This window comes from Hemiscyllium ocellatum, chromosome 31, assembly GCF_020745735.1.
Source record: "Hemiscyllium ocellatum isolate sHemOce1 chromosome 31, sHemOce1.pat.X.cur, whole genome shotgun sequence".
In the NCBI taxonomy this organism is placed as follows: Eukaryota; Metazoa; Chordata; class Chondrichthyes; order Orectolobiformes; family Hemiscylliidae; genus Hemiscyllium; species Hemiscyllium ocellatum.
In genome coordinates this window covers 12,755,580-12,768,203 of record NC_083431.1, presented here as the reverse complement: position 1 = coordinate 12,768,203, position 12,624 = coordinate 12,755,580, and the positions used below count along the sequence as shown (strand labels likewise).

At 42.1% G+C, this 12,624-nt stretch overlaps 1 protein-coding gene across 3 annotated transcripts in view; it reads left to right on the top strand.

The window, feature by feature from the left end:
- The window catches only part of LOC132830553 (uncharacterized), a 20,547-nt gene extending 7,923 nt beyond the window's left edge, over positions 1–12,624 (top strand). Inside the window, exons 2-4 of one of the 3 annotated variants that reach the window (XR_009646387.1) lie at positions 5,415–5,904; positions 9,107–9,649; positions 12,349–12,624. Coding sequence is in view for 2 of the 3 variants with exons in the window: in XM_060848338.1 (XP_060704321.1) it covers positions 5,500–5,904; positions 9,107–9,355 (654 nt within the window). In the remaining variant the exon portion in view is untranslated. Of the gene's footprint in view, positions 1–5,414; positions 5,905–9,106; positions 10,146–12,348 lie in introns of those variants that run through there. The other 2 variants (XM_060848338.1, XM_060848339.1) reach the window with 2 other exon arrangements.

The following is a 12,624-nucleotide window of genomic DNA, read 5'->3' as shown; positions in this document are numbered from 1 at the left end:
GGCTATTTTCTCTGGAGTGAGTGGTGACCAGGGTGAATAGTCAGGTCTTTTCCCCAGGATAGCAGAGTCCAAAACTAGAGAGCATAGGCCTAAGATATGACAGGAAAGATTTGAAAGGGACCTAAGGGGCACCTTTTTCACGCAGAGGGTGGTGTGTGTATGGAATGAGCTGCCAGAGGAAGTGGTGGAGACATATGGATGGGTACATGAATAGGAAGGGTTTAGATGAAAATGGGCCAACTGTTGGCAAATGGGAGTAGATTAATTTAGACTATCTGGTTGGTATGGACGAGTTGAACTGAAAGGTGAGATTTCGTTCTGTACATCTGACTCTCTGACTCTAATGTCGTGGAAGAGAAGGGGAGAAAAGAGGAAAAATTGGGCCAGAATAGAGCATAAGTTGCAGATGATGCATATAATAGTGGCAAGTTGTTCCTATAGTCATGTGATTGTAATATAGTTAATCTTGAACTGATTTTATGACTAGTTGATGTAGGTTTAACTTAGCAGCATGTCTTTAAACTCTGTTGATCAGCTGCTGTTCTCAACTACAACAGACAGAAAACCATACAATACCAAGGTGGATTTTATCTTAGTTTGTATAGCCTTGTCAGGTGTACACATTACCTCAAGGTGCTAAAAAAAAAGAAATCCTAGAACAGTAATAGACTGAAGATTCTTTCTTCCCTGGTACAAACCCACAGTGATCAGACTCATGGGGCTTTATTACTGTACTCTTGTTCATAAGTGCCTATTCTTTGAGTCAGGCCAAACAAGCCACACCCAATTTTAGTAAAAAGGAGAAATTCATCATATTGTGGGTGACTGTAGCCAGGAAATTGAAGTAGCAAGTTTATGCTCTTGTTTCAAAACTTCTTATTCAGACAAACTGGTTTAAACTGGCTTAACTTGCCCTGAAGTGATTTACATTATGTCACAAGCTGCCCTCCTCCCTATTGTTGACTGAAGGCATCAATTTCTAGTGTGGGGAAAATGCATCTGTCCTGAGCTCCAACTACTGAGCCTGGTTAGGAAACAACACAAGTTAACACGTTCTGTCTGTAGCCCTTTCAAGCAAAGGTTGAGTGCTGTGACAGCATGTCTGGTGGTCGCTGACCAAAATGCCATTACAATGTGTTGACAAACTATTTGACAAGAAGGGGACTCAAACTGGTGTGATTTACCTGCATGTGAGGAACAGAAATGAGCCCAGCTGTGATGATTCCTGCAAATTAGAAGCCAATGATACACATGAAAGTGGCCACTTCAGCTTGGGTCCAAAAGAATTTGTATCCCAGCGTGGAGAGTAAAGGAGAGGAAAAGATTGAAAATGAACCTCTAATCTAAAAGAAAGAAAGTTTACATGAGCAAAACCAACGTAGTGTACAAAATCTGCACAAAACACTACATAGGACAAACAGGAAGACAGCTAACGATCCATATCCATGAACACCAACTGGCCACGAAACGACATGACCAGCTATCCTTAGTAGCCACACACGCGGATGACAAGCAACATGAGTTCGACTGGGACAACACTATTATAGGACAAGCCAAACAGAGAACAGCCAGGGAATTCCTAGAGGCATGGCACTCATCCACAGATTCCATCAACAAACACATCAACCTGGACCCAATACATCAGCCACTGCAGCGGACAGCTGGAACTGACAACCGGAAGCGGCAGAGACAAACCACTAAATGCAGGAGGAAACATCACAAGCGCTTCACAGGAGGCTCCCAAGCACTGAGGATGACACCTAGACAGGGGACGAAATGTCTGCAACACAAATTCCCGGCTCGGCGAACAGAACCGCAACAACGAGCACCCAAGCTACAAGTCTTCTCACAAACTTTAAAAGAAAGTGTAGCATGCATTTCTTCTGAGGAGCTTTTGAAAGTTGAAGGAATTGTACAAATACATCCACCACAATAGGGACCTCTTTTAACATCTTGTTTGAGAAATGGCACCTTCAACAATGCAACAGTTTGTTTATTTATTTATTTATTATCACGTGTATCTTGTTACAAAATATAGTGGAAAGTGTTGTATGGTGTCACTACTCTCCAGTGCCATCTTAAAACACAGAAAAATAAACCAAAATATTGAATATAAAAACAGAAAAATGAAGAAATAAAGAAGGTGTCCAGCTTTACGCTCCTCCTTGTTCAGTGCTCTGCCATGGGCCTGGTAGCCAGGCATGAGCCCCCTTTGCCACGCTGCTGCCACCTGAATGAAAGCCGCCATTCTTCCATGCCATCTTGCTTCACCGACACCATCTTGATTACAAAACCGGAGTTAAAAGCAGAAATAAATGAACAAACACAAAAGGAATGAGAAACATCCAGCCAGCTATTCCAGTCTTATTTAAGTCTTGTCTCCATGCAGGCATCCAGGCCAAGCCACAGCCTGGAGTGTGAGGAGGAGCTGAGTGCTTGCAACCACTGATGCTTCCACCTCTGATGTCCTCCTGCTGCTACTGCTGCCTCCGAGTCTATAACTACTCCTCATCGCTGCATTACAGCATTAGTTCAGATTATCTGCGAGGGAATAAGCCTCAAAGCCACACTTTTCTTTGTGGTTAGCTTGTGACTCAGCCAGTAGCCCCTTTGCTTCTTAGTTCAAGTCCCATGTTAGAGCTTAGTCTATGCAAACAATTCCATGAAACTATTTTGAAGAAATGCAGGGGAATTTTCGATTCTCCTGACTAATGTTTATCTCACAATCGCCATTACAAAAAACAGGTTCGCATTGCTTTTTGTATGTAAATTTTAAAAACAATTAATGGCAAGAGAGCATCATTGGCTGGGCATGCACTTACTGCCCATGGTCAGTTGGTGGCAATTAGCTGCTTTCTTGAATCGCTGCAATCTATTTCATATGTAATCACAACTGTGATTATGATCGTGCTAGAATTGGCTTTTGTCACCTAGCCAAATATCCTGTTACACTCATTTTCCAGGAAAGGGCTCCTGGGTCACTATTGGATGAGATCAACATTTGACTTGGTTATGAAACTCATTCTCCATGGTTTGTTGCCCAACGCTAGAGATATTTCACAGTTCACTCAGGGAGTAGCTATGGCAAGATAGACTTTTACATTTGTTGAACTCTGCAGCAATGGATAATGCTGGTCAAAGCTCCAATAGATTCTTTCCATCACATGGCTGACTAGGCATCTCTCCCCTCTTTCTGACTGTTACTAGCGTGTATTGGATAGATTTGCAACTTGACACCAAACACATCTGGCTGCTTTCTGAACACAAGAGAAAGTGACAGCTGCAGATGCTGGAGCAATCAGTCGAAAAGTGTGGCACTGGAAAAGCACAGCAGGTCAGGCAGCATCTGAGGAGCAGGAGAGTCAACATTTCGGGCATAAGCCCTTCAATAGGAATGTGGTGGGGGAAGAGGGCTGAGAGGTAAATAAGAGGTGGTGGGAAGGCAATAGGTAGATGCAGATAGATGATAGTGATAGGGGGGAGGGGAGGTTGGAAAAAAGATGGACAGGTAGGGCAGTGCCTAGTTGGTTGACTCGATACAGTGTATTAAACAAACCTAGATTGTTTTTAAGTCTTTAATCACTTAGAATGGGTTGCAGGTTTTGAATCATTAATATGTAAATCCCAAAACTTCCTTGAAGTCAAATTCCCAAGATAGCTTAAGGTTTTAAGCTCAGACAATGCATTTCAATGAATACATTGATTCAGTACATCACAACCTTTGTATGACACTTTGATCTCTTACAATAAATTATGTCCTATGATCCTGCCCCACGAGCTACCTGAGAAAGGAACAGCGCCCCGAAAGCTTGTACTTCCAAATAAACGTATTAGACTATAACTTGGTGTTATGTGGTTTCTAACTTTTTCCACTCCAGTCCAATACTGGCTCCTCCACATCTGAGCAACGAAGGCAAATGTGCTAAACGCTTTCTTAACCACCCTGTCTACCTGTCATGCAAATTTCAAACCATTATTTACCCCCAGGATCTCTTGGTTCTATAACACTCCCCAGGGACCTACCATTAATTGTATAAGTCCTTCCTTTGTTTGTTTTACCAAAATACAGTACCTCGCAGAATCAGAGAACCTCTACAATGTGGAATCAGGACATTAAGCCCACCTAGATCCAAACCGTTACCTTATCCCTGTAACCCTGCATTTCCCATGGCTGACCCATTTAGCCTGTGCATTCATGGACACTGTAGGCAAATTAGCATGGCCAATCCACCTAACCTGCACATCTTTGGACTGTTGGAGGAAACGGAAGCACCTGGAGGAAACCCACACACACAGGAGAATGTCATTTGAAAATCTAGGTTTAAGTAGTTAGAAAGAAAGCCGTGACTGTTTAAAACTTGCAACTGAAATTTAAAAATCATTGTGGAAGTTTTTTAAATTAATTTATGGCTGTCCCCATCCATCCTTAATTATCCCTGAGAAGATGGTGGTGAGCCGCTTTCTTGAACTGCTGCAGTCCTTTGGGTGTAGATGCCCTCACTGTATTTTAGGAGGAGAGTTTTGACCCAGGGAATGGTTGTGTTTCCAAGTCGGATGGTCTGTAACTTGGATGGGAACTCACAGGTAGTGATATGCCTGTTCTTCCACTACCCTTATCTTTCCAGACACTAGAGGTTGCAGATTTGTCAGAGAAACCTTGGTGTGTCATTGCTCTGTATGTTCTAGATGGGACACACTGCATTGGTAGTGAAAAAAGTGATTGTTGGTCGTAACTGGAGTGTTAATCTAGCAGGATGCTTAAGTATCATTGGAGCTACATCCTTCCAGGCAAGTGAAGAGAATTCCATCACACTCCTGATTTATAGATGACGGGTAGCATTGTGGAGAGAGGAGATGCAGTATTCAATGCAGAATTCAAAGCCTCAGACCTGCTGTTTTTGGCACAATATTTATATTGCTGGTCAAATTAAATTTCTGGTCAATGGTCACCTTCAGAATGTTGACAGTAGGGAGTTTAGCAATAGTAATGCTTTTTAAAATCAAGAAGTAATGGTTAGGGTCTCTTTTGTTTAAGGTAGCCATTGTCCGGGACTTGAATCGTGCAAATGTTATTCACCACTCATCAACCCAAGCCTGAATGTTGTTCAGATCTTGCTGAATAACAGCAGGTTGAGAGTCCGAGCAGTGCCAAAAAGTGTTGAACATGACATAGTCATCAGAGAACATCTCCTCTTTTGCCTTTATGATGGAGGGAAGGTCATTGATGAAGCAGTTGAAGGTGGTTGTGCCTAAGACCCTGCCTTGAGGAACTGCTGCACAGGTGTTCTGGGAGTTCAAGAGTACCAGTCAGCATCCGAAAGAGGCATTAGCAATTTCAAGTGACTAATGTTCATGATTGCCAACTCCGTTTTATATTTTTAGCTGTAATTGCACTTTATTTCACTTAAATCCAGGTCAATCTCCCGTGTGATTGGTCATCCTATGCTATTGTTCCCAATGCCAGCAAAACCAAGGAACTAATTATTGACTTTCGTTGGGATGTTACTCATGCCCCCACACATAGGCGGAATGAGTGAAGAGTGTCAAGCTCCTGGGAATGGTCATCCACAACAAGCTCTCTTGGACTCTTCATGTGGATGCACTGTTACAAAGGCCCAACAACATCTCCTCTTCCTCAGGCAGCTGAGGAAATTTGATATGATGACAAATACCCTTGCCAACTTTTATAGGTGCGCCATCAAGACCATTCTGTCTGGATGTATCACTACCTGGTATGGCAACTATATCATTCAAGATCCGAGACGGTTACAGGGAGTGGTGAACTCGGTCCGGACAATCATAAAGGCCAACCTCCCATCTCTAGAATCCATCTACCAGACCCATTGTCAAGGAAAGGCTGCCAGCATTCTCAAAGATCCTACAACCTCTACCATCGGGGAGAAGGTATAGAAGCCTGAACACACGCACCAGTGTTTCATAACAGTTTTTACCCTACTATTGTTAGAATACTGAATGGACACTCAAACCCTTAACATTCGCCTGTACCTGTGTTTTTGTTTGTACCATTGTTTACCTATTATTTACTTATCTATGCTGCTTCACTCTGCCTGTATTGCTCACAAGACAAAGCTTTTCACTGTGCCTCGGTACACATGACAATAAATTGAATTCAACATGAGTCTGGGAAGTGCGCAAGGTGCACACCAGCAGATCTGAAGAAAATCAGACTACGTTGCTGAACCCTAAACATTGCAATGCCACTTTTTCACTAAAGTAAATATTAACAATTGATTGGAACCTTTTTTGCTCAAATGTGTTAGGTTACCTCATATGTAGGCAGCCCCTGAGCTGCAAATAGGCTCTTTTCTGGAGTCTGTTCACAGGTAAGGGGGAGGCAGTGGCCTACTGGAATTGTCACTGGGCTGTTAATCCAGAGTTCTGGGGACCTGGGTTCAAATCCCACCATGGCACATGGTGGAACTCTAATTCAATTTAATAAATCTCTGAAATTAAGAGTCTATTGATGACCATGAATCAATAAACCTAAAGGGGTTTTTGTCAGCAAAAACCCCTTTAGGGAAGGAAACTGCCATCTTATCTGGTCTGGTCTATCTGTGAGCATTATGGATGACTTAGCTGCCCTCTCCTGGCAATCTGGGATGGACAATAAATGCTGTCCTAGCCAATGACACCTTCATTCTGTGAATGAATTAAAGAAAAGTCAATTTGTACACGTTAGAAAATGACGCAGGACAATATAAAGGAACCATCTGTATGGACAGGAAACGTCATATGTCAGATCATTAAAATTACACCCCTGTATGAGATTGTGTTCAAAAGTGCAAGCGTTTCATATGTTGGACATTGGTAAATCGAAAACCCCCTATAATGAACCCAGTGTCTTAAAACTGGAAGCTTGTACACTCCAATTTATAATCCAACTTGATTGAGTGAAAATGGGCTTAAAAAATCTAAGTGATCTCCTTCCCAACCACCTCTGCCTCAAAGTTTTTCAAATGAGAGAGAGTTCCAAATTTCCACTGTCCTGTTCAAGGAAATGTTTCTTGCTGTCAGTCCTGAATTATTTATATTATGCTCCATTGTTCTGGGCTTCTCTGCCCAGAGGAAATAATTTCTGTTTGGATTCTTTCATTAGTTTAAACTCCTCAATGAAATTAACTCTTAATCTCTAAACTCTGGGAAATACAAGCAAGTTTAATCTATACAACCTTGCCTCATGTGTTAATCCTTCTAACCCTGGTATTAACATTGGAAAGCTGTTCTATGTTCCTAACCAAATTAGTTGGTCCTTCCTGATTTACTAAAACCAGCATAGCTTGAGAATTGAACCTCAGTCTGTAGAATTCAGGACTACACTGGACACTTCTGCTCTAGTCTACAAGGCCATTGGAGAACCCTCAGCTTTTGTAGGGTTATTGAGGGATACTGTAATGGTTCAGTGGAAATTTCTATTAGGCAAAAAAAAAACAGTAGGCTGCAAGACTTCTTTCTAGTCTCTGATTCTGTTATGACACTGCTGTGCATTTACTCTTGTTGCTTTGTTTGTTACTCTTTTGCTGCTTCCCCCTCCAATGGTGGAAGTCGAGCAAGGCTTTAGTCCAAATGAGCAGGCCACTCCCAGGCACCTTATCATAATCTGGGTATCAAAGGGGCATTAATGAATGGATTAGTCGTTATGATACCACAGATAAACTTGAAGAATTCAAAGAGTCTGCAACGAGAAAGACCCAGTAAAACATGACTCTTCTGGAGCTGTTAATCTTGACAAGAGCATTGAGAAACCTTGAAGTCTTTGTGCCAAGAGGACAAATGGCTTGTGCATGGCACAAGAGCAACATTCAAGCAGCTGAAATTACGACAATAATTGTGAATCTCTTGTTATTTCTTTGAACAAGCTTTCGGTCTTCCTTCCCCTCATAGTATTTTCTCCTTTGGTTCGGTGTCTGTTTAAAAACGTATATTCTTCCTCTGTGAAACCATGACCACAACTATTCTAAGTTATACAGGATCCTGAGTTTTGCAAATGGAGACATTATAGACAACAAAAGCAAGGAAGATATACCAAGAGTTTAGAAAACATTAGTTTGACCTGCACTGACGTGTTGTGCCCTATTGAGGCCTCTGCACTTTGAGAGATTTATAGTCTTTAAAGAGATTGAGTGTTTACGAGAATGAAGACTGAGGGACTTTGGTTGCCTGGGCAGATTTGAAGAGCTTGGCTGCTGTCCTTGGAGAAGCGAAGGTTGAGTGGAGATTTGATTGAAATGTTAAACATTCTGAGGTGTGTGGGCAGAGTAAATAGGGAGCAACTGTCCACACAGCGAGAGTGGCTGAGAGCATATGTCAGAATGGCTGAGAACACATTAAAATACCAAAAGTGACATAAGGAAAAATGTTTTTTTACATCGTGAATACCTAAATAATGAAATGCATTCCCCGAGAAGAGGCTTTGATCATGGCCTTCAAACAGGGAACTGGATGAGCATCTAAAGAAAAACATGATTGCAGAGCTAGGGGGAAAGAGTCTGGGAATTGAACAAGCTAAATTGCACTGGCAGAGTTGACATGGAGATGATGCTCTAAATGCTGTAATCATTTGATGATTCATTTTATATCAGTTCAAATTGTTGTCATTGCCATTGTTTCTAGACAGATCTCCGATTGCATAATTGTGGAAACTCTGCTGAGTGTATCTCTGTCCTGTGAGTCACAAGAGGATGAAGTTAACAATGGAAATAATTAGGCAATGTAATTTAAATTAAACTGATTTGATATAATCTTTAAAAGATAGGATGCTGACAAAGGATTCAGTGGGATCTGCATTGCTGGTAAATGTGAAACAATTTCTCTATGATCATCCAGATCATTCACTGAATCAGTTTTCATGCATATGAGTCACACATTTGCAGTGCTAGAATTCGAATGGAAAGGACAGGATATCGGTAATCATACAGCAGTTAAAATCTCTTTCTGTCTTTGTGCAATATGACTTCTGCTGCATTCTTCAGAATGATAGCCCTGTGTGAAAGTTCCATGTAGAGATATTCCATGACCCTCCTTGATGGAGGTCCCATTGCTGACTGTTCTCATTTCTATAGACATGTTGTTTCTCTTTAATTCCCAGATGGTTTATTGGAAGCATGACCATTGGATCCAGACACAGCAGGAATTACTGTCACTCCAACAAGCTCTTGGAGAAATGGAGGAGGATCAGATACACCAGCAAGCCCAGGAGCAGCAGAAACCTGCAGTGGCTGCTGAACCACCTCCACAGGAAGAGGTCACAGCTAGAGACCCCCCTCAGGATGTGCAGGAGACCCAGAATTTGTCATCCATGATGCCTTTTCCACCAGATGAACGAGGCGCAGTGTAATTCCCCCAGGACACTGTCACTGAGCTATGCCAATTGCTGATGTGGAACCTTCCACATGGAGGAATGAGTGGCCATCCCATTGTGGTTGTTAAGGTGACAGCTCTGCAAAACCTCTTTGTAACTGGCTGCTTCCAAGGATCCCCTGGGGACCTGTGTAGAACCTTACAAACCTCAACCCAGAAATTCATCAAGGCTGTTCCTGATGCAGTTTATGCCAGATCACAACATTTTATTTCATTTCTCCTTGCTGCAGGCTGGACAGGAGGCTTTGCCAATAGAGCTGGCATTCCCCAGGTACAGGATACAATAGACAGGATACACATGAGAGTTCCTTATCAGAGTGTAACTGACTTCATCAACAGAGTCATAGAAACACAGAGTCATTTAGCATGGAAAAGACCCTTTAGTTCAACTTAGCCGTGCCAACCAGACATCCCAATCTGACCCAGCATTTGGCCCATATCCCTCTAAACCCTTTCTATTCATATACCCATCCAGATATTGTGATTGTACCCACATCCACCACTTCCTCTGGCAGCTCATTCCATGCAAGTACCACCCTTTGCATGAAAATGTTACCCCTTTGTTGAAGTATATTTTGTTCCACAAATTCAGATGACAAAAGTTTCAGTGCAACAGTAGATGTTTTATTATTGGACAGCTGGCGAGAGATTCTCCACGTCCCCAAAAATAGTTGTGCGTCTACTTGTGGTGACCCTTCTCCATAAATCTCTGCTCTACACACAAAGGCAGTACTTTTTTCAGGAATAATAAAAAGGTCTATAAGTCACATGGTTGATTGTCATTACATTGTTTAAGGTGGGCAATTATAAGTTTACAAGGCCCAGTGAATGTCGATGTCCTGTGATAATGAGTGAATGGATTACAGGAACTGTTTATCGTATTCTTCATGATCATGTGTTGATGGGAAGAGATTAAAACAGAAGCGTTTTACCTGTTCTCAATGGAGGTTCACATACCTATGCTAATACGGAGGTGAAGCAAGATAATGGGGGGAGGAGGAGGCAGTTTAACAGGGTTGTGGCAAAGGCTGTCAATCTAGTCTGGGGAGGACAAAAATCTTTGCCTGAGGTTATAGAGGAATCCTCATGTTTGGGCTCCAATGGATTCCTTCTCTAAGATTCAGTCAGCCTCCTCCCTACTGAGATGTTCTGCCTATTCTGTAAGAGGACAGATATGCAATTAATACTGCAGTGAGCCTCTTTGGTCCTGGAATGTTAAACACTTGAGTACCCAGTATACCTGAAAGAGAAGTAAAACATGGAACATTGTGGTTTTCTAACTTCTTCACCTGAGGTCCCTTTTTAATTCTTTTCCTTTCACCTTAAAACTATCCCTTCTAATTCTGGACTCCCCCACCCTTGGGAAAAGATCTTGGCTATTCACCCTATCCATGTCCCTCATGATTTTATAAATCTCTATAAGGTCACCCCTCAGCCTCCAATGCTCCAGAGGATAAAGCCCCAGCCTCTCCCTATAACTCAAACCCTCCAATCCTGGCAACATCCTTGTAAATCTTTTCTGTACCATCTCAAGTTTAACAACATCTTTCTCTTAGAAGGGTAACCAGAATTGTGTGGTGTACTCTAAAACTGGCCACACCAATGTTCTGTTTAGCTGCAACATGACATCTCAACTCCTACGCTCAATGTATTGACCAACGAGGGCAAGAATACTAAACACTTTCTTCACCACCATGTCTACCTGCGATGCCACTGTCAAGGTGCTATGCACTTGCAACCCTAGGTCTTTGTTTGTCAACTCTCCCTAGGGCTTACCATTAACTGTATAAGCCCTGCTCTGGTTGGCCTTACCAACATGCAATACCTCATGTTTACCTAAATTAAACTCCATCTGCCACTCCTTGGCCCATTGGCCCATATGATCAAAGTCCCATTAAAAAAGGCTTTTGTTCCATCAGTGTGGAACATCTTCCAAGTGAAACAATGTTTTACTTATACTTATATCAATCCAATCTACTCTGTGTTCACTGCTCTCAATGCTGTCTCCATCATATTGGTGAGAGCAAGAAGACACTGTGTGACTGCTTTGCAGAACATCTCTGCACTATCCATAGGAATGACACTGACCCAGTTTGTTAGCATGGGAGCATGGCTCTTTGTTGAAATGATAACACTTCTATGTTTGGCCTGCTACACAGCATTCCTTATAATTTTCCTTCCGCTGCAAGGATCTCCAAGATGCAGGGCCTTCAAGGACCAGAAGTCAATGCCGCATTTGATGTGCTGATGCCAGTTGCTGTGCATGAAACATTGGAATGGCTGTGAATTGTCGAGGGATTGTTGCTGCGACAGTGTTCCAATGAAGCTCAATGGAAGCTAAATGAACAACCCCTGCTTAAACATTTTACAACCACCTCAGACTCTATATTGAGCTCCACACTTTCAGAGTATGATCTCTGTACTCCATTAATTTACAAGCCCCACCTTCCACCAGCCATGTTTTCTTTGTTTTTTTTGGCTTTGCACTCAGCAGAACGGATCTGTTTTATCCTTTACAAACCCCAACATTTAGACATATTTTGCATCTCTGTCTCTCCTTTAGCACCATTATCACTGTCTTTGTTACAGCGATCAGAGCAAAATACATGTTTCCCCTCCCCCACTGACAACAGCATTAAAGTAATCATTTTAAGCCCCATTCAGTTGAGAAGAAAAGTCATATCGGACTTGAAACACAAGCTGTGTTTCTCTTCCACAGATGCTGCCATTCCTGCCGGGTTTCTCCAGTATTTTCTGTGTTTTTATTTGAGGGGCTTGCATGGTCACCTCCAAAGTCACCTTTGCTGATTTAGCACAGGTATCACATATAGATTAGCTTGGATATTTAGGACCTAGTTGACCAAATGAGTTCTTACAACAGGCTGTCAGCTTTCCGGTGACCTTTGCTAATTATAGTTCTTAATTTCCAGCTTTTGTTTCTAAACTGTGTTCATGTTTTCAAACTGACAGGATGGAACTTGACAGGATGTCAAGATCAAAGGTCATTTATCCTTGATGAGCTGGATCTCCGAAAACTGCCTCCGAAATAACTCAAGTTACAATCTTTACATAATAAAGGCAAAACATGGTGGCAAATACTGGAAATCTGAAACAAAAACATAAAGTACTAGAAATCGCTGGGCCAAAGCCTGAACTACTGCGTCATGGCATTGTGAGTATCCTGACACCAAATGAACCACAACAGTGCAAAAAGGCAGCTAAGGACAATTAGAGATGGGAAGTAAA